This window comes from Trichinella spiralis, assembly GCF_000181795.1.
Source record: "Trichinella spiralis strain ISS 195 chromosome Unknown Scfld5, whole genome shotgun sequence".
In the NCBI taxonomy this organism is placed as follows: Eukaryota; Metazoa; Nematoda; class Enoplea; order Trichinellida; family Trichinellidae; genus Trichinella; species Trichinella spiralis.
In genome coordinates this window covers 551137-571321 of record NW_003526944.1, presented here as the reverse complement: position 1 = coordinate 571321, position 20185 = coordinate 551137, and the positions used below count along the sequence as shown (strand labels likewise).

Sequence of the window (20185 nt, the reverse complement as noted above, 5' to 3'; positions counted from 1 at the left end):
AATGTTTGAGAATAATTATTTTCTGTTATAGTACAAAAATTAGATTATAAAGTTCTTTCAGTTAATTGAATAGATTCAATTAACTGATTTTGAAAGTGTAAAATGAAAAATTTTATAAAACATTAAAAGACCAGTGGAAAAATTAGTAAATGATAAAGTTAAATTATTTTTTATGAATATTTTATCCGTATTTTTAGTTGCAATTTGTTTGAAAGATTACTGTATGACAGTGAATTTTTGCCATCATCGCAAAGTTGGCAAAATTTTTGCAATCATGGCAAAAAGATGAAGTTGAAAATGTACAAACGGAAGTAAATTTTTGTCTTTATTGCAAAGGTTCAACGTTTTTTGAACTTTTGAATTTTCAATAGTAATGTCGATCAATTTTAAACGGTTTGTTTGCTGTAGTTCAGTGAATAGCCGCTCGTGAGGAAAATGTTTTTTTTAACTGTGAAGATTAATTGATTTTTTATCTGATAATTATGACATTTTTTTGAATTGAAATCGATTAGCAAAGGAGATGTTTTATTTTATTTCATCATCTATCGTTCGTTGTGTTGTTTTTATTTTTCACCAGAACGTTGGTTGGGATAGTTTTGTTCAAAGAGATGACCTGACTTTAGTAGTGTAAATTTTTAATTATTGAATTATTGGACAACATAAAAGCGAAACAACTGGTTATTTTTCGTGTAAATTTCGCCCAAATGAAGCTAATGATGAACTGTTCCCCGTGCATGCATGAGTGTTTCACTTGGTTGGTTTTGTTTCCGTTTTGAAAAAGTTTTCATTCTGGTTAATTTGCAGCTTTTGGCTTAAATGTTGCGACCGACGGTCAAGAACTGTAATTGTGACCGGCATTTGTTCATCGATCATCAGTGCAGCCCATTTTGGCAGCTAACGGCGGTCATTGGGCAAGTCGAAGCATGTTCTTGAATTGTTGGTTGGCAAGCAAGCTTCGATCGATTGAAACGTTTATGCTGTGTTCCAATGCGGGTAAGTAGAAATGAAAATGTTCAGCAATGTGGATGTCAATGCGGATAACACAAGTTCCATTATTAGAGAATGTTTTCATCAACATGTATCATCAGTATTGGATAGCAGAGGCGTCGGCAACAACAGCGTCGATTTGTCACACAAGCAAGCTAACCGCGTAAACATTGATATTAATCTCAACGGTACGTTTCATAATTTCCCTCTTTATCTTTTATTGATTGGGTTCATTTTCATTTGTTTAATTCATTATCATTCTTATGCTAATTTGAGTCAGTTGGGGAATTTTCGATTGTTTCGATTGTTGTTTAATAAATTTAAAATAAACATTGTGTACATTGTCAACTTTGATTTTAAATTTCAAATTTTATGATTAAATTAATTAATTTCATTTCTTGGTTTTTGTTTCATCAACTCTTCAAGTCAATCAATATTGATTTCTCCATACTTATCATTATACATACGTTTGTCTCTGTATTGATTTCCATTTATTTATTATGATTATTATGATTTGCCGCGATGAACTTGTCGCCTGTGCTCTACTGGCCTGCTTGAGTTGACATGAAATTTTCAAGAAGCACCACTTTCCGAGCTTTTACTCCAGTCCCAATAATAATTTCGCCTCTTTCTCTCTTCATCTTTCTGTCGGTGATGTATTTTCCACCGAATATTTTTTTTCTACCACCCCACCTGCTTTATTGAAATTTCAATTTCTATTCATCATATTAGTTGAACAAAATTTATTAATTAATATGCAGTTTTTTTTCTGCCTTTCCAGCCGAACAAAATAGCCTGCCAAGCCGGTCTGTCGTTTGGAAAGGAAAGACTGCACTTTGCTAGCTGCAGTCGATACTTTTTGCTAACTTGCTTTGCTTTGCTAAATTGAACGCTAATTTTTTAACAATTCAACTTATGACTTGCCTCGTCGCCTGTGCAAACTGTTATCAGTTGCTTCTTCTTCTTCTTCTTCTTCTTGGTCTTCGTCTTCCATAACAACGTTAATACGACGTTAATAATAATTTTATGATTAACCATGAAAAGCATTCATTATCGATCTGAGGTTAGCGTGATTATTTTATAATTATATATAAATATTTTTTTTCGAAATTAATTTTTTTCAAGTGGGTTAAACATTCAACCTTGTACTTTTGGATGAAATTGTTCTTGCAAATCATTATTTATCCCATCATTATTGTCCAATAATCATTTGAGCAGATATTTAAAAAAATTTTTTTGTACGTTAATATTTTTATTTCTTTTAAATTATATTACAATAATTTAAAATTTTATTTTATTGTTGTTGTTGTTGTTGATGATTATAAATGATGATCATCAACAGCAGGAAAGACGAACGGCATTTGTAAATTTTGAAATTTTATAATTCAAAATGCAAACGTGGCGAACAGCAGCTTAATCGACTAAAGCACGGTTTGTTTTGTCACCGCCACGAAGCACTTTTGCAATCGATAGTTGTTTACTTTGCGTTCAAAGTTTACCTTCCCTTTCAATTCCGTTCTTTCTCAACTCAACTACAGTTAATTTTCACAAAATTTGCATTTTATTATTATATTTGCATATTTGAAAATTCTTTCTCGCGCAACGGCAACAGATTTGTTGGTAGTTTTTGATGAATATATTTATTTCAAAGAAAAAGAGACAAGTTTCAAATATGAAATTTGACACAATGATGATGATGATGATGAGCAATATTTATTTCACTTGCAAACGTGAAATGATTGTTCATTCACAAATTAGAATGTTTGTCAACCTGGTTACTGTAATCCGTGAGTTTTGAATGCAATTTTCAATTGATACTTTCGTATCTAGCTCTCAAGTTGATCTAAAGAAAATAGTCAAATAAAATGCAGTCGTTTAGTTTAGAGTTTGAACTTGACAACTTTACCAGCTCGCTTTTATTTGAGCAAAGATTTGTTCAAATTTTAAATTATATTGATTAAGCATCAATAATTGCATTAAACTGAAAAAAAATTTTATTTTAACATGGGGGGGGGGGTAAGTAACTTTGCCTACTTGGGAGCTTGCCTTTTGTTCGAACAAACAAACAATAATAATTGATTAGTTTCCTCCGGTTTTCAGTTGCACTGATGATGATGATGATGATTATGATGAAATTTTGCATTTATTGATTTATTTTTCACAAATATGAAATTTATGAAACTTGGCAGTTTATTATCACATGACATGTTGTCATTATTTTTTAATTTTCTTAATTGAAAACATTTGTTAGTTTTGTTTCATTTTCTTCAGGTGTGATTTCAAAAATGATTCGCCTTAAATAAAAACTGTTCATTTTTTTATTAATGGTAAATTTTTTTTCTTCAATTCATCGAAATTATTATATCTGATGATGGCTTTTGTTCTATTTATTATGGTTATTTTTTCCTTTCAACCTTCATTGAAACGACGTTGAGCATTTTGTTTTCAGTTCTCATTTCCTGTTACGTATTTCCTATTATATATTTTTTAAATTATTATTTGAATTCTGTTAATTAATAATTATTTTGTTTTTTTATTTTTGGAAATAATTCATCCGTTTTATTTATTTTTAACTTTGTTTGATATTATTATTATTATTATTATTATTATTATTATTATTATTCAGTATTTCATTATAATTCGGATCGATTGAATGTGAAACCATTGAATAATAATAATAATAATAATTTGAAGTCATGCAGATAGATGGGTATTATTATTATTATCATTATTAACATTGCAGTCTGTTGTCGGTATTAATTAAATTAACAAGTTATTATAATTGATTTCAGCATATGACAAGCAATAATGAAACACTTGCAGTTGAACGTTGAAAAAAAATATTTTGATAATGCAAATTAGTCATCATTTGTTCAACGGGCGTTCTAATTTAACCGTGGGCGTTTGTTTTTCCATTTAATTTAATTTAACTTAATTTGGGAATTATTTTATTTAAGAAAGCAAAAAAAAGAAAGTATTACTAATATTATGTTTGATGATTTGCTTTTGATTTCTTTTCTATGTTTAAAATGAAAAATAAAATGAAACAACACAATTCATTGAATTTTGTGTTTCAAAGTGGGTCCTGATTTTTCATTCAGGCCGCGCCGGTAACTGATGACCAAGTGATGGTCATTATGAGCGATATGGCGTTGAGCGCGTCCACTGCGGCCAAAGCTACACTGTACGAGTTGTTCAACAATGCAAATCCACAACAGCAGACCGTGTCGATCACTTGGCGCAGTGTTGAACAATTCCAACTGGACAACTGTATATCCGAAGGTGGTATTGTGATCGGCGATAAAGTGGACAGTTGCGGAGAGTCGGATCCGACCGACGATCACTCGACCACGAACGACGTCCACTCGGAAGCGGCGTCCACCGAGCACAATGGTCAACGACGAGCAAGTGACCACGAACAAGATGACCGACGGAAAATTGCACAACTTGAAATAATCCATGATAATGATGCTTTCGATGCCGCCGGTCCGGCGACCGTGAAGCCAATTTCCACGGTGACGAGGAAAACATCCGCAGTACGTGCTGTATGTGCTGGTGGAACTTTTTCCCAGTTTGCCGACGTTCAGATTGAATCACCGGAACGTAGTGATCCAAGGCTGGGGACACTTTTGGAACTTCGCGACCTGCTCAAGCAGAACAACAATCCACAGGTATACATGTATATGGGTGGCCGTTTTTGGGTTGTTCGCCTCATTTTATTAACACAATTGATCTTGATACTTTTTACATTTTACAGTATGCCTGAGTATTTTTGAACTTGAATTTTTGTTCATCATTTCTTTTCTTAAAGTTCACTGGAAATTGTTTTCATTGTTTCAGATAAAAAAATTTTTACGATCCAATCATTGGAGCAGTGGTCACCGGATACGAGCTGAACTGTGGAAAGAAATTTGTCACGACAATAATGTAGACGCCCAAGCTTTGGTCTACCACGACATTGTTGCGGCTTTCAAAGGCAGTGAGTGATGTTAACAATTTTGGAAGTTAGTTTTAAAATTTACTTCAAAAATTAAACTCGATTTTGTGGTATTTTGCATTGTTTTTTTTCTGTTCTTTTTTTGGTTAAAATCTTCTCCCTTTTCTGATTTAAGAAATAAGCGTTAGTCCCGTATTCTTGACCGCACCGGGTGTGCTGCTTTGTGATTATCAGTTGAATGAACAAGGCCACAAAGCTTTGATACAATTACTGACCGCAGTCGAGCATGTTCGACCGGACTTCACTTATATTCCAGTATTTGATGAGTTGGGATAATTTTTTTCTACACGTGATGTTGATTTTTTTTTAATTTATAGATACTGTATCCGTTGTGCGCTTTGTTTTTGCATTACATGTCAGATGAAGAAGCCTTCGCTTGCATGATGAAGCTTTTTTCTCAGAGTCAAAAGTTCCTCATTCAGACGGACATATCCGTCTCTGCTTCGAAACGAACTCTGCTCATATTATTGAAGAAACATGCTGTAAAAAACAAAAGACTTTTTTTTATTTGAAAATTTTTTTTGATGAAAAATTTTAGCATAAAGTTTATGCATTGATGGCAAAGTTAGTTGGCCCTGCTTCGGATGCTGAAGTGATCTCCGCTTTTTCGCAGTGGAATCGATGGATTTTCTGCGACTTGCCCTTTTCTCACCTTGTAATATTCTTCTTTTCATCCATCAGTGATGATGATGATGATGTGTAATTAATTCTGTTCTTTTTCTCTACTCTTGCAGGTTAGAATTGTCGACTGCTTTCTGTTTGAAGGGCAAAAAGTGCTCTATCGATCCGCGGTGGCCATTTTGGTAATGTGGTACAAAGAGCGAGGTTTTTCACTCTGTTTGAATTTAGCTCACATTTTTGTCAATTTTTGTTATATGATTCGGTTGTTGTGGTGTTTTTTTCAGTGAAAGAAGTGCACGAAAAATCCGGCTGGTCCGCCAACTATCTGGCCAGCAACATTAGCGACTTTTGCAAATCGATCAAAGCAACACCAAAAAAATTGCTCAAGGTATTCAATTTTGTTAAACATTTTTATGCTAATTAAAAAAAAATTTTTTTTTTTGAAAAGGTGGCATTCAATTTGCGAAACGTGAAAATGTCTTACATTCGACGAGTGCAAGAAGAGAATGAAATGAAACTTCGTACGCGGGATATTTCACTGGCGGAGGTGGCGTCGACGCAGAATTTGAAAAATCTGCTTGCTCAGCACCACTATTTCAGCGTCACCATGGCATCGCAGATTTTAGAAAGCCACCTAGTATGTCGTAGTTGTATAAGTTCATATTTGCATTTCATTTTTTGGCTTTTTTTTCAAACAATTTCAGATCTCATTGTTGATCTCTTGGATTCCTACTCGTTATCATCTAGTCACACCGCAAAAGCTGTTTTCCGCCAGCGAAGATGGCAGGAGTTTTACCAGATTATGGACGAAAATTGAAAATTTCTATCCTACTGTAATTTTAATTCAGACAACTTGGAAACAGGTGGTACATTTGGCCAGTTGCTTCAAATTTCTGATGATAATATAATCTTTGTTTTTTTTTCTTAGATTATTGGTGCGTATTGTTCCGAAGCTTGGGAGATGCGCAAAAAGCTTTCCCAGTTGAGCTACTTTGGCACTGGGGAATCTTTTTTATTCTATTTCACTCCTACGCCGAACGTTTTTCCATGGGTTGGCTTGAAACGTCCTGTACAAAAGCACGGTGAAGAATTGTTCCAATGTGCCACAGCAACTTCGTTGATTATTGGAGGAGGGTAATTTTGAAAAGCAAAAAAATTTTCATTTTTCATATATAATTGTTTTTATTTACTGTAGTATTGTGTGGGACAGTGTGTGGGAATTGTCAATTAATAATTTAATTGTTGTTTTGCTTCTTTATACAGGGGCAATGAAGGCTTGAGCATAAGGCAAACACTGGAAAGAGGTACAACAAATCACTGCGACACTTTCGATAATCCGCCTTTAGTACCCGAAAAAGATTTTGAAATTGAAGCTCTGGAAGTGTTCAGCTTTTCAAACGAAAGTAAATGAATGAACAAGGAATGATTTGTTTTTTTTCTTGTAATTTTAATATCAAATATTGTCGTTGATTGTTGTTCGACTCTCAAGATTTTCAATCTCTATCCATATCTCTTGCCTTTATTATTATTATTATTATTATCATGTTTGCCAATTTTTTAACGGCAGTCTGTTGTTTTTTCTCTTTAAATTATTTTGAAGAAAGTAACAGAAACAAAAAAACTAAACTGAGGCTGCCATTTATAAAGGTTGTGAATATGTTTTTTGACGCTTTTTGATGTAGTTGCTGTGTTTCAGGGCGAAAATGAACTAAACGTATGTTTATACTGAATTGTGAACTTAATTTTATATTTCACTTATTAAAAGCAGTTACTTTTTTGAAAATGTTTCAACAATGAGTTGTTGCTTGTTGATTTGCATTAAAATAATTGCCACATAAATTTTTGTAAATGATTCGCTTGACGACGTTACACTTCACTTGTTGTTTGAACTTTATTTTCATTTATTTCAGGCAATTTTTGTAGCAAATAATTTCGACATTTCAAATTCATTTACTGTTCAACAATTTATCGTTTGTAAAATTTGGCAATTTGTTATTTGTAAATTTTTGCAGATTATGAACCTGTTTTTGAATTTGTTTTCGTCACAGTTGGAACTGTATGCAACTTTTGTACAACAATTTGCGCGTCAAAATTGATTGATTGATCACAATTCATCTTGGTGGCGGTTGATAATTCAAATGACGTCATTTGAAAAAGTATATTTTCCACAGTGACAGGTCATTGTGAAATTGAAATTTTCATTCATATCAGTGAATTTCCACATGATGAATTTGAATACTGTTCAATGATGAAATTTCAATTCAAGCTCTTTGTGATAACAGCAATGCCGGTGGTCAGCTTATTAGACTTATTGTTTTTCACATTTTCAATCTATCAGTAGTATTCAGACCAATTTTTATTTATTTTCGCTCTATTTTATTATTAAAATAATTTTTCTAACAAGTAAAGTAGAGCATTATGAATTCAGAAAATGGAAATAATTCAAATTTGTTTATTCATTTTTTTAATTGGATATTGTAATGTCGAAAGAAATAATTTTCAATCAGTCGAATTCAGTTCAACGTACGGTATGGTAAGTAAGTACGTTTTGCACAGAAGAGGAAAAAGTGAATTTAGTGGTGGCATTTGTTGCACTCAGCCATCAAGTTCGGCCGAAGAACAATCGTTGCATATGATGTTGAAGAAGATTATCAAAAAGATGATAGGCATACGGTTACGGTTACGGTTGTTGGAACAGAGTCAGCTATCGCCGAGCACAATTTTTCATCTATCCGAAAGTAAGTACCACTTGCATATCCTACTGTAGAACAGAACATGTTCAGTAATAATCGAATAATGGACAAAAATTTACAACCCTGATCAGATTATCAAAAGCAAATATATAATGATCAAGTGATTTGTTGATTGAATTGAGCAACAGAAGCAGAAATCAGTCGCTAGGCGAATTGCGAATGAATTCTCTCTTTCAATTTCAATCCAAATTATCTGTTGTCTTTTATATCAGTTGCTGGAATTCATTTTTTCTTATTGTCTTATTGATAACGTGATTCAATGATGATTGAGATGCAGAAAAAAATGACTAAAAAGATGTGGAATACGAAAGAAAATTTAAATCTTTCTGCTTCAATTCATTCAATGCACTCTAAACATAGGCAAAATGCAAATTTATCTCACACAAATGGATTCAAAAAATAACCAAAGTATTGATAATTTGTGATGGAAATTTTCACGATTTGTGCATATGTTATGGAAATCAAAGTTATCTTTACAAAATCAGCATTTGCATACAATAAATAAATGAAATGATTCAATTCTGTTCTTTTTAGAGAATTTTACACCAACACAATAGATATTAAATTTTCAGTCACTTTACACCATAATAATGATAATGATAATGATTCGGACATGCAGATGGGCATTTTCAACTTGAGGACCAGGCGGACAAATCGCTCATTTATCATGCATATTTACTTGCTGAAAATTCTCCAACATTTTTTGGAGCAAAAGATGAATCTCGGTGACGACAAAGCCGCATTGTTGTAAGTTAGATTTTCTCCAATCTGATGATAATAATTTAAAATCTTAACTGAAAATACCTGTTCACTCTAAAATTTATAAAAATAAACATGAAATACTACAGAACACTGTGTATGTGTTCGGAATTCATTCAAATTTCCTAAACGTTCTTATTTAGATATTCCACAATGAGGATAAAAAATATATACATGTGCAAGAAAAGCAAACCGACCTTCCAAGTCTAGTGCTACAGCTGTGAAGAGCATGCTTGCTTCTCATCCAGCTGACGATGAACGGGAAGGAATTCCTTCACACTGTATTCATCATCATCTGATGCAAGGTAGCCTGCTTTATTTATCCATTGTTGACACTCACTCGTCTCATATTTTTTCTTTTAAACTCATAACAAACAGCCAATATATATAATAATATAACACGCGACAGTTTGCAGCATAATGGATTTATTACTACTTCTCTACTATTGATAACAATGAAATTTTTCATTTCATAAAACGCCTATTTATCTTTCATCTATATTTTTGTCAGTCCAGAACGTTTCACAAATAGTATAAATGAAGATTAAGATATTATCAGCTGTACTGGAAAAATATTTTTGGTAAGTTTCAATGGTAATTCAGTTGTTTTCTTGAAAGCAAGCATTCAAAATATTTTCAAAAATTCTATATTATTCAAATCAAATAAAGCTGTATATAAATAATGCTAATAATAATAATAATTATTATTATTCTTGCCGTTGTTGTTTTGGTTTTTGCTGTTATTTTTATTGTTACGATTTTTAATGCTGTTATATGAAACATAAATGAAAAGACATTACAATCAGCAACTATACGAATCACTTCATCCAATTTACACGTTATTACGAATTGGAAATTAGGTTAGTATTCTACGTAAGGTATGATACTTTCAATTTGCATAATTTACTTAGCGCTGTAGTAATTTAATTTTCAGTGTTATCGCTGCCGACGTCATTCTTTCTGCTGAACGAACGCATTTCGTGCCATTCAAATCCTGAAGCAATTTCTTGTGCAATCAAGGTGTGCTTATTCTTCAACGATCATTATACACAGTTAGTTATTCGTTGAAGAAAAGCGGTCGAACTACTGCGCCGGATAATCTGCTTATTATTCATGCTTCCATTCAACTTCATAACCTTGGTCAATATTATACTGAAAATGCGATCTGATCAGGGGCATCAAGAAAATGGAAAATTCCACGACTCTACGTTTGTATCATACTTCATCACCAACATGAGAGCGGTCAGGTATGAAGTTTTGAAGTATCTTTGTTGGTTTTTTCTTACTATGCTTTTTTTCTGCTTCTCAGCATACAAAATGCATTAAACATGGCCACTTTTTTCAACTCTGATAGTACTTCAATTTTAAGTTTTGCCAATTCACTAAAAACTTTTTATTTTTAATAACGTTTCAAGAACTGCATTTTATTAAATACATGATTGGTGAAACATTTGGTTCATTCAATTTTAAATTGTTGCATCTTTTTCATGGTGACTATATGTATATATGTATAGAGAGAAAGAGAAGCGATTGCAGCTGATCTTCAGGCTCATCAGCCTACTATTCTGTTATTTTCAAGGTATTTTGAGTAGCGTCGCGGAAACACAGTTTAACTGTAGGGAATCTCCATAAATCCACAGATTCATGAGCAATAACATATTTATTTAGGATAGTACTGACGAACGCAATTGCTCTCTGTAATGATAGTTCCTATCCCAGTATAGCTGGCTAATTCTTGTCTAATTCAAATGTCTGTTGTGTTGATGAAATGCTGAGGAGGTATCTGCTGATCCTTGGCACTGATTGTGCACAGAATTGTTTCTGCTTGGTATATATAAGTAAGCTGTTGTGAGCGAGAGAGTATTCATTTACCTTTATACCTACTTACATTTATATTTTCGACCTTTCAAACTGTCAGAATGGCCCTGATTAACCTTCCTGTCTTGCTCGAAAATGAATCCTGAAAACTCTATTATGAATTATAATGTACTGTCGATTTATATGTACTTGTTTCCCATTATTAAGTAATTAGTTTTATCACCCGGTATCCAGAAAATACTGATACGTTAAAGACAATGCCTGATTGTTAAGCGTGAAGGTTAAGTGAAAGAAAGTGATTCACTTTCGAACTACCTTCACCGTTTCCATCCTGCAATTCCATATTTCCTTATTTTCTATATCCTTCCCCCTCCCCTTGTCCCACACGATGAATGACGCCCATCCATGCACTCTGAAGCCTTCCCAGAACTACACAGTTCTTGCTCATGTGCTGAAAATTCCTATCTCTATTTTCAGTTTTCTGGTGAGCGATCAGTCATAATAACTAAATCTGTATCCTACAATTCTTTACAATGGTTATCGATTGGTTGTACATTCTCATGCATAAGGTCTATATCTGCTTTGTGTAATATTGGAATTTTGCAGTGTATGTAAATTGATTTTTTAATTATTTTTTACAAGGTAATTTCTAATTCTATTAAACGAGTTATTCTTCCTTAGTTACTTACTAAAAAGCTTCATTCTTTTGAAAATGATGGTTTCTTGAATAATTGTTTGTTTTGTCATTTCCATTTGTGCATTTCTTTTAGTCATTTATTCATTGTCACTGTAATTTCTTTTATCTGTTACAGCTTGATGTAGAAAATGAACATTTTCAGCTCATTGAATCTGCACGCTTCATTTTGTAATTGACACTGCACAAAATTCTTGTTCTGTGGTTTACCAAAAATTTTGCTAATTTTATTTAAATTAGTTATAAATTTTGAAATGTATAACTTCAATATTATTACGTTTCTTACACTTCATTTCGTAAAAGCTATTTATTATATCACGAAATTTGATTGTTGTAACAAAAGCATCATTCATTCTATTTTTTAAATGTATTGTATCACATCATGCTTTCAAACAGATTCAATTGTATTTGAAGTGATTATTCGTAATTCGCAATGCCGCAGGTCAGCGTATTTTTATACATGCTACTAAAATTTACTCAATTTACATACTACTAAAATTTTGCATAATGTTCAGTACGTATGTGAATACGTAATAACAGCCATCGTTTAATATGTTTGTTCACTATATTTATGACGCGCGCTATTACTGATCGTAAATTAGGTTGTTCTACCTGAGGCATAGTGGTTTTGATTATTTGCATAATTTACGTATTACTGCGCACCATTTCAGAGTACTTTGTTCGTATTCAGTTGCTCTGTTCAATGCAATGTCAGCACACGTTACGTGGTCAACGATAATTCTGCTCTTTTATGCCATCTATGATTACGCGGTAAGTTACATTCGGTATTGTGATGCGGGTACACTATGCACGTCATTTGCATGACTTTGAAAATATAATGAATGGAAACTGATGGGCATCCGTATTAAAATTACTATTGCTAACTTTTAGATACTCATCAGATGTCGAATGTGAACAAATATTGCTTTTTTGATTTTCAGATATTTTGAAATTGAAATCTAATTTAGTTTTAGAATGTACAACATTTCATATCCACATCAATCAATATGGTACCGGTAGGTTCTAAATGGTAATTGCTGATGTAAGCCATGCATCGTTATAATCTCGAAATGTTTTTTTTTCTTTCCAGTTCTGCTTTTTAAATATTATGCATATGTGTGAGTGAATAACAAATTGAAATACAATAGAAATATTATTTGATATTATTTTCTAGAAATGCAACCATTTTGAATTTTATATTTCATCATCTGACCGGTCACTTTTCCTTCATATATGCAGAACAACAAGTAAGTAAGGCAATGATGTTCCTGCTGTGTTTATAACTTTGTGACAATTTCTTGTGAAATGAATCTATAAAGTGTAATGAAACTGAGATACTGCCATATTATAAAAAGTGATTGAAGACGAATAACAGTGCATCGAAATAATTTTCAAATTTCATTTATTTCGTAAAGTAATGTTTTTCCTTGATTTATTCAACCTTTTTCTTAGTTTATTTTGTTGTCGATGCATCCACAGTGCACCGTATCAAGTATCCTAACAATCCCGTTGTGATTTTGTCGATCACAGAGTAAGAATCTATTAGATATCGTTTATAATAACAGTAAAGTACTTGAAAACAGTCGAACAATTTAGGGGACCGCTGCGTCTTGTCAAGGTGGTGGTTCCGGTGATCGATTGATTACATGAGCGCTATCGAACAGTTTTTGATCCTTATCGCTTTGGCCATCGTCGGTAGGTTAAGTTGTCATCAATACATTCCAAGTGTGGCGTTACAGAAACAAGTTAGTGCTCATTATAACAATCGAAGTGGTTCTGATAGAGTTCCTTTGCAATCTCAGTGTGGGTTTGTTCAGCAAGAAGCAATTATTGTTCATTTGGCATCAGTACTTTCCAAATGTGGCATCACAGACAGAGTTCAGTAAGTGCATATTTTATTCATAATAGCAATAGATTACATCCTCACCGTCAAAGAAATACAAAATTCCACCTGGGGATGCACCGCGCGTTTGTTAAAGCTGGCATAATGCCGTACCCCGCCTTCTCAGTGTGGTTTTGCTGCTGATCACGAATAGTAAGCAATAATTTAATATTGTTTTGTATCATTGTAGCGCAACTATATGTTACAAAGCAGATACGTCAACGTAATTAAAAAATATAAAGTCGTTGGTGATGCTGCTTTCTGATAATGGAAGTTGTTCATATTGTTTTTGATCACAATGGAATAGAGTCGGTATCTTGCCACCGTTGTAGTTCCATTGTAGGTAGTAGCATCAGTGCGTTTTAAAGTCGTATTACAAATGGTATGTGTTGAATTGTTGTTCGCATTGTGATTTTATTTATACATTTTTAATTTTGAATATTACGTTTTTTACTTTCAGCATTTATTATTTCCATGCGCAAATGTCTGATTCATAAGGTTGTCTGATTTCAGGTGTTGTAGATCGCTTCCAGCTGTTCAAATCGTTCTGTAGGGAGGTTCTGTAAGTGCATATTTTATTCATAATAGCAATGGATTACATCCTCATCATCAAGGATATACAAAATCCCACCTGGTGATGCACCGCGCGTTTGTTAAAGCTGGCATAATGCCGTACCCCGCCTTCTCAGTGTGGTTTCGCTGCTGATCACGAATAGTAAGCAATAATTTAATATTGTTTTGTATCATTGTAGCGCAACTATATGTTACAATGCAGATACGTCAACGCAATTAAAAAATATAAAGTCGGTGATGCTGCTTTCTGATAATGGAAGTTGTTCATATTGTTTTTGATCACAATGGAATAGAGTCGGTATCTTGCCACCGTTGTAGTTCCATTGTAGGTAGTAGCATCAGTGCGTTTTAAAGTCGTATTACAAATGGTATGTGTTGAATTGTTGTTCGCATTGTGATTTTATTTATACTATTTTAATTTTGAATATTACTTTTTTTACTTTCAGCATTTATTTTTATACGCAAATGTCTGATTCATAAAGTTGTCTGATTTCAGGTGCTGTAGATCGCTTCCAGCGGTTCAAATCGTTCTGTAGGAAAGTTCTGTCGTCAATGGTTTCAGGCAATATCTTTAGATGCATTTTGGATGCATAATATGCAGATGAATTTAGAATGCATAAACTGCACTGGAAATGCACTAGGTAAGTGTATTTACTTGTAGCATTAGTTGTTTGCATATGCAAAGAGTGATTAAGATTGCGTTTTGGGTGTTGTAGATCGCCCCTAGCTGTTCCAATCGTTTGCTAGTGTGTTCAATCCTCAAACAGAAGCTCATTGGTTTCACGTAAGTTCTTTGGATTGGTTTAATTCAGACTTAGAATGCATAAACTCCATTTATAGGGTATTGACTGGATCTGCACAGGTAAGTTTCGTCGAACCAAGTAAGTTAATTATTTGGAAACTTATTTGCTTAGAGCCGTAATGGGCAGCATATCAAACTAAGATCAAGCAGGATATAAACTCAGTTTGGTATGCTGCCCATTACGGCTCTACCTTATGGGTTACACCGCGACAATGAAATGTAATATGCAAATATTTTTAGCATACCATGGGGCTAAATTTTACAAAAAATCCAAATTTTCCAAAAATTACCAGAGGCATAGCCTTAGTGCATTTAAAAATTTGCATATTACCTCCAGGATATTAAAAATTTGCATAATCCTTCCCTGAGGGCAAATATAGTGCAAAAATTTGCCTGAGGCATAGCCTGAGGGAATATGCAAATTTTTATTTGCCCTGGGGCATAGCCTGAGGGCAAAGCCTGGGGCTATATTTTAAAATTTTCGAAATTTTCGAAAAATTGCCTGAGGCATAGCCTGAGGCGTAGCCTTAGGGCATATAAAAATTTGCATATTACCCCCAGGGGATTAAAAATTTGCATAAATCTTTCCTGAGGGCAATTATGCAATAGCTTTATTCAGGATCAAAATAATAACCATGGAAATAAGTTAAACGCATCCAAGAAACGTACCTTCCCTCCGCCTATTTCTACGCCCTGACGAGAAATCCCTTCGATCTTCGTCCCTGAAAATGGTTTACCGTTGTGTCAGCAATCCACGGACAAGCAACAGCCATCTGCAGCATTTCTGAAGTGCTATAATGCAACTCCTTTACTCTGGTTCAAAGTAATCTCCCTAAACACGAAGTTATTACATTAGGCGTTACAGCGTACGGTCTGAAGCTTACCTTCATACTTTACACATTTATACTAATCCAGGAACCACCACCTGTAACGCCTATCAGGTACCCTGTTAAAGGAATGGGCGCAATCTACTTACCTTTAAGATAGGTGTCCATTCTCCTCCCTATAGCACGGCCACATCCCAACGGCGATAGACTGCCATGATGTAAATTCCACATCTCTAGAAGTGCTTACCTTTTCATCTGCTTCAACGTCTGACAACTACAAGGATCCCTTACCACACTCTTGGGGGACTGGTTACGGCTGCCTTATGGGTGCGATGTTACGGACGCAATCCACGATAGACGGCGATGAATTCGGCTCCTGATCTTCTTCGTCCCTGAAAGTTTAACTTTTCCACTGTCGCCGGTAGCTGTCAGGCGTCTGATACTTGCCTGACAGCCTGACCAACTCTCAAACTGGCCAATCAATGCAACGTTGCGGCTGCAATCCACGAACGACGAATTTGACTTCTGGTCTTTCTTCGTCGTCCCTAAAGCTACAGTGTAAAATTACTTACCTTTACCACTGTCGTTCCCCTGCGCCGTTTCGACTGACTCGCTTCCTGTCAGACTTCCCTCAGCTGGTTGTGGTGGGATAATGCTGGCAAGTCGAGGCAACGTTGCAGCGGTAATTCCAAAAGCTTTTCTACCTGCACTCAGCCGCCGTGATCTTCTGTTGCCGGCAAAGGCATTCAACTAAAAGTCGAATTCTGACCGTTGGTTGTCTACTTCGCTTTCCCATTTCATCTACACGCAGAAGTGTTCATCCGTGTGCAAAGAATCCGTCCCTGGCCATCGAAGTGGCCTAAGTTGATGTGGAAGATTTGCCAGCGTGGCCCATTCACGCCAGCTTTCAATGGACTTGTTCGATCTTGAACTCTGTACCGCTGCATTGTAAATGGCGGTTGAGCTGGCAGAACGCCCGTGGACGTTCAGGATGCAATTGAGGAAACTGTCAGATTGCTACGACTGGAAAACGCTGGAGTCAGATGGACTGGGGGGAACCAACGACGTGATCGACCGTCTTCAATTTTTTCATTTTCATTTTTCATTGTCGACATTTTCGCTTCCGCTACAGTGGCATCTTTTTAATCTGCTGTAAGGCGACAAGCATAAAATCTGAGCGACTGACCATGAGACTGGAATATGACAATCAGCGCTAGAATTGATGTTCATTTCTGATTTGGTTCATGACGCCCTTGTACCGTACATCTTCAAATAGAATCCTGAAAACAAATTATATTAATATAGTTATATCAAAGTAAAAAGCAGAAATTTATACTTCTATAGCTTCAGTAACCGATATTTGTATCTGAAAGTTAAGAACAGCAATTCCAATTAAAATAACCAATACATTCCATACACCATAAATGTAAAGTCATGCTAATGACATGCATACAACAGCCACACTATGTCAAATGTAACGTACCGCTTATTTATAATAAACACAGCAGTTGTTTAAACATATATAACGTTGGAAAGAAACATTAGAGTTGACCATGTGCATCACCGCTGACATGGCAATAAATCGAGCAACTAAAGGTGAACGCAGCACTCTGAAATAGGATGGAACGAAGTAAATTATGCAAATAAGCAAGGTCAGGTAAAATAACCTAATTTTCCATCATAAGTAGCGTAGTGCTTTAAGTATAATGAACACTGAAAGTGTATAGAACGACAAAAGTTATTACGTTATTTACACAGCTTATATTATTTGAAATTTCATTAGTATGCAAATTGATTTTACTCAAATTATGAAAATCCGTTAACCTGATACAATGAAAACCATTAAAATGTTGTGAATTCCTATGCATAGTACGCAGACAATATAAATGATAGCATTACTTACTTATCATGTACAAATGAAGAGAATAGACACGTTACGTTAATCAACATAAAATTTGAAGATATCTAAAAATGAGTGATATAGAAACTGAAATAACTTTTAGCTTACTCTTTCCAACCAATGTATTACATATCGCTGTACATCTGAAAACCACCTTTCCAAAATAGTATTCCATTTTCAAAGTTATTGAAATTTAACAAAAACGAACGAAATGTTAATGCCTGTGTTGAGATTAAGTTGACGTGCTGCAAATGCCAATGCAACCCTACAATCATAATATTAATATAATCACAAAATCATATTGAAATCAGTTTACTATGTACTTGCATTTTCTGTTCACTTTCAAATTTCCAGATTCTTGAAATAGCGGTCTTCTACATTTCTCATAATTTTGCTAGTAGACAAAGGATCTTGCTATGAGTTAATTCTTGTGAATCCATTCAAAAGTCTGAAAGTGAATTATATTCGAATAATTACCTATTAAAAAAAAGAAATTCGTAATTATTTCTCTTCAGCAACTGACAGCAGTATCTAAACGTTTGCAATAGCAATTCGAATGTAAACATACAGATACACGTTAGTTTTCATTCACCACATTTGTAATGTCATGCAAATTACAAACAATTCCCGCAGCACAATGTAAAGTATAACTTACCGCTCATTTGCAATTCACACATTGTACTGAAAAGCAGAATTATAGTTCATAACGAGCCGCCTGCTGACATGGCAATAAAATGGAAAATGTACTGCTCTGAAATAGTTTGAGGTAATAAGCAAACAATGCAAATAAAGCAATCCACTACGCCTTATGTGGAACACCATAATTTTCATCGGTAATAGCGTAGGGTCATAAGAAAAGTAAACAAGTACATTAAATGACAAAGGTTATTACGTTTTTATTTACACATCTCATATTATGCAAAATTTCATTAGTATGCATATTGATTTACTAAAATAGAATCAGTTTTCAGAAACAATTGTACAACATAATATATCACTGCCAAACGAAATTTCATTCCGTTGCTGTGTAAACACTTTTCTAATCATAAGCTTTGCATTTCATCACCAATAAAGTTTACTTTACAACACCTTTATGTAAATTTTTTCAGATCAACACATATAGCAATGCCTTTATGTATTTTACTATTTAAACAAGGAAAAAGAAGTTCTATTTAATGAATTCTCAAGAATACCTCACTAGAAAATAATTACAAAAATTCTTTTAAATACATTAATAAATTACAATAATGTATGAAAGCAAACATACACTCAGTTGACAACAGAAAGATTTGCAAAATTTAGCCTAGCCAACATAGCAGACTCCTCAAAATACAACTGATGATATGGAAAAGCTTCCACACATGAGCGGGATGTCAATTATTCTTGGAATTATTCAGAGGGCAGTGATGGACACAGCACATTTGGTGGGTGAGGGGGGGTGGGTGGGGAAAGGGAAAAGTCAGGAATGAGAATTTGTGATATGCAGTATGTGAAGGTTGTGTACGTGTACGAGGTGTAAATAATGTACGAAAGCAAACATACACTCAGTTGACAACAGAAAGATTGCAAACTTCAGCCTAGTCAACATAGAAAACCGCTCTCAGTACAACTGATGATATAGAGAAGCTTCCACGAATGAGCGTGATGCTAATTATTCTTGGATCTATTCAATGGGCAGTAATGGACACACAACATCTGGTGGGACAGGCGGGGGCAGGAAGGGAAAAGACAGGAAGAAGAATTTGTGATATGGAGTATGTGAAGGTTGTAAGAAAGTGAACCACTTTCCATCATTCAACTTTCACGCATAGTAACAATGAGTTGTCCTGAACACATCAGTACTAACGGGCTACCGGGGAGATGAAGCTAATTTTTTCCAGATAGGAAAAAAGAATATGCAGTGACATTATTAATGATGCAGTAGCATCACAGAATTTCTGGGTCTCAATTTCAACGATGTCAGAACTATAGAAAAGGCCGTTCTGACCATTAGACTAGAAAAAGGTAAGATTGCTCTCTTGATCACATCTGCTATCCTGTTCAGATTTCTCATTAGAGATTTTAACAAATTCAATGGAGAATAAACGAAATATTTCATCAGCTAAGTAATTAATAAAAGGAGGTCCATTTTCTGAACATTATTTAAAAAGATGATTTAGTGAACTGAGAACGGATGCAATTAAACTACTATTATATTTGCCAAAACTTACCATGTTTAGCGCTGAGCAAAGGCGGAGTAGTGTATGAAAAAAAATAAAAGCAACAAAAAACCAGCAAATATTAAAAACATCCTACCTGAAAGCTGTCATGTTGCTGATGAAGTATGAATCAAATTCAGAGATATGAAAGTTTTCCAAACGATGCATGCGGTCTGATGACTTTTTCCGCCAACATTTAGAACACATTGGCTGAGGGGAAGCACAGCAAGTCAGCTACTTACGCAGCTCAATAATGAAAACGTCACTGGTCCGCCAATAATTATATAATAACCACTGAAAAATAAACACAGCTTTATATAGACTATTGCTTCCGGATTTGAATGGCACCAAATGCGTCAAGCATAATGCCGTAG

General features: G+C 34.3%; 4 protein-coding genes across 4 annotated transcripts; 2 read left to right on the top strand and 2 right to left on the bottom strand.

Annotated features, from left to right (window-relative positions):
* Positions 1-923: 923 nt before the first annotated feature.
* Tsp_03796 (coatomer subunit beta) lies at positions 924-1830 on the top strand. Its single transcript, XM_003374552.1, has 3 exons — positions 924-993; positions 1089-1175; positions 1769-1830. Exons 1-3 carry the CDS (start codon positions 924-926, stop codon positions 1828-1830), a joined length of 219 nt encoding a protein of 72 aa, XP_003374600.1.
* A 2285-nt stretch (positions 1831-4115) lies between these two features.
* On the top strand, positions 4116-14018 carry Tsp_03795 (TLD family protein). The gene is made up of 21 exons (XM_003374551.1): positions 4116-4658; positions 4828-4966; positions 5100-5239; positions 5523-5681; positions 5719-5809; positions 5890-5993; positions 6310-6471; positions 6534-6739; positions 6869-7008; positions 7618-7661; positions 8034-8138; positions 8183-8343; positions 8893-9105; positions 9301-9422; positions 10052-10169; positions 12301-12400; positions 12604-12645; positions 12804-12876; positions 13082-13160; positions 13369-13511; positions 13972-14018. Exons 1-21 carry the CDS (start codon positions 4116-4118, stop codon positions 14016-14018), a joined length of 2931 nt encoding a protein of 976 aa, XP_003374599.1.
* A 2030-nt stretch (positions 14019-16048) lies between these two features.
* Tsp_03794 (conserved hypothetical protein) lies at positions 16049-16509 on the bottom strand. The gene is given in 4 exon segments (XM_003374550.1): positions 16049-16105; positions 16119-16264; positions 16286-16463; positions 16483-16509. The coding sequence occupies 4 exon segments, from the start codon at positions 16507-16509 to the stop codon at positions 16049-16051; spliced, it is 408 nt and encodes a 135-aa protein (XP_003374598.1).
* Positions 16510-16926: 417 nt separating this feature from the next.
* Tsp_03793 (ATPase) lies at positions 16927-18290 on the bottom strand. Its single transcript, XM_003374549.1, has 4 exons — positions 18269-18290; positions 17722-17756; positions 17617-17678; positions 16927-16993 (listed from the first exon to the last, which is right to left on the bottom strand). Exons 1-4 carry the CDS (start codon positions 18288-18290, stop codon positions 16927-16929), a joined length of 186 nt encoding a protein of 61 aa, XP_003374597.1.
* Between the last annotated feature and the right edge of the window lie 1895 nt (positions 18291-20185).

Excerpts from the sequence above, each read along its gene's own strand:
- Tsp_03796 (XM_003374552.1), top strand. The coding sequence starts at position 924 with ATGTTCTTGAATTGTTGGTTGGCAAGCAAGCTTCGATCGATTGAAACG. Across the intron at positions 994-1,088 it reads TATGCTGTGTTCCAATGCGG|TATTGGATAGCAGAGGCGTC; the intron begins GTAAGTAGAAAT and ends ATGTATCATCAG. Across the intron at positions 1,176-1,768 it reads CATTGATATTAATCTCAACG|CCGAACAAAATAGCCTGCCA; the intron begins GTACGTTTCATA and ends CTGCCTTTCCAG.
- Tsp_03795 (XM_003374551.1), top strand. The coding sequence starts at position 4,116 with ATGGTCATTATGAGCGATATGGCGTTGAGCGCGTCCACTGCGGCCAAA. Across the intron at positions 5,810-5,889 it reads AATGTGGTACAAAGAGCGAG|TGAAAGAAGTGCACGAAAAA; the intron begins GTTTTTCACTCT and ends TGTTTTTTTCAG. Across the intron at positions 13,161-13,368 it reads GTGATTTTGTCGATCACAGA|AAACAAGTTAGTGCTCATTA; the intron begins GTAAGAATCTAT and ends GTGGCGTTACAG.
- Tsp_03794 (XM_003374550.1), bottom strand. The coding sequence starts at position 16,509 with ATGGGAAAGCGAAGTAGACAACCAACG.
- Tsp_03793 (XM_003374549.1), bottom strand. The coding sequence starts at position 18,290 with ATGTGTGAATTGCAAATGAGCG. Across the intron at positions 17,757-18,268 it reads GTGTGAATTGCAAATGAGCG|ATGTACAGCGATATGTAATA; the intron begins GTAAGTTATACT and ends GGTGGTTTTCAG. Across the intron at positions 17,679-17,721 it reads TAATACATTGGTTGGAAAGA|ATATCTTCAAATTTTATGTT; the intron begins GTAAGCTAAAAG and ends ACTCATTTTTAG.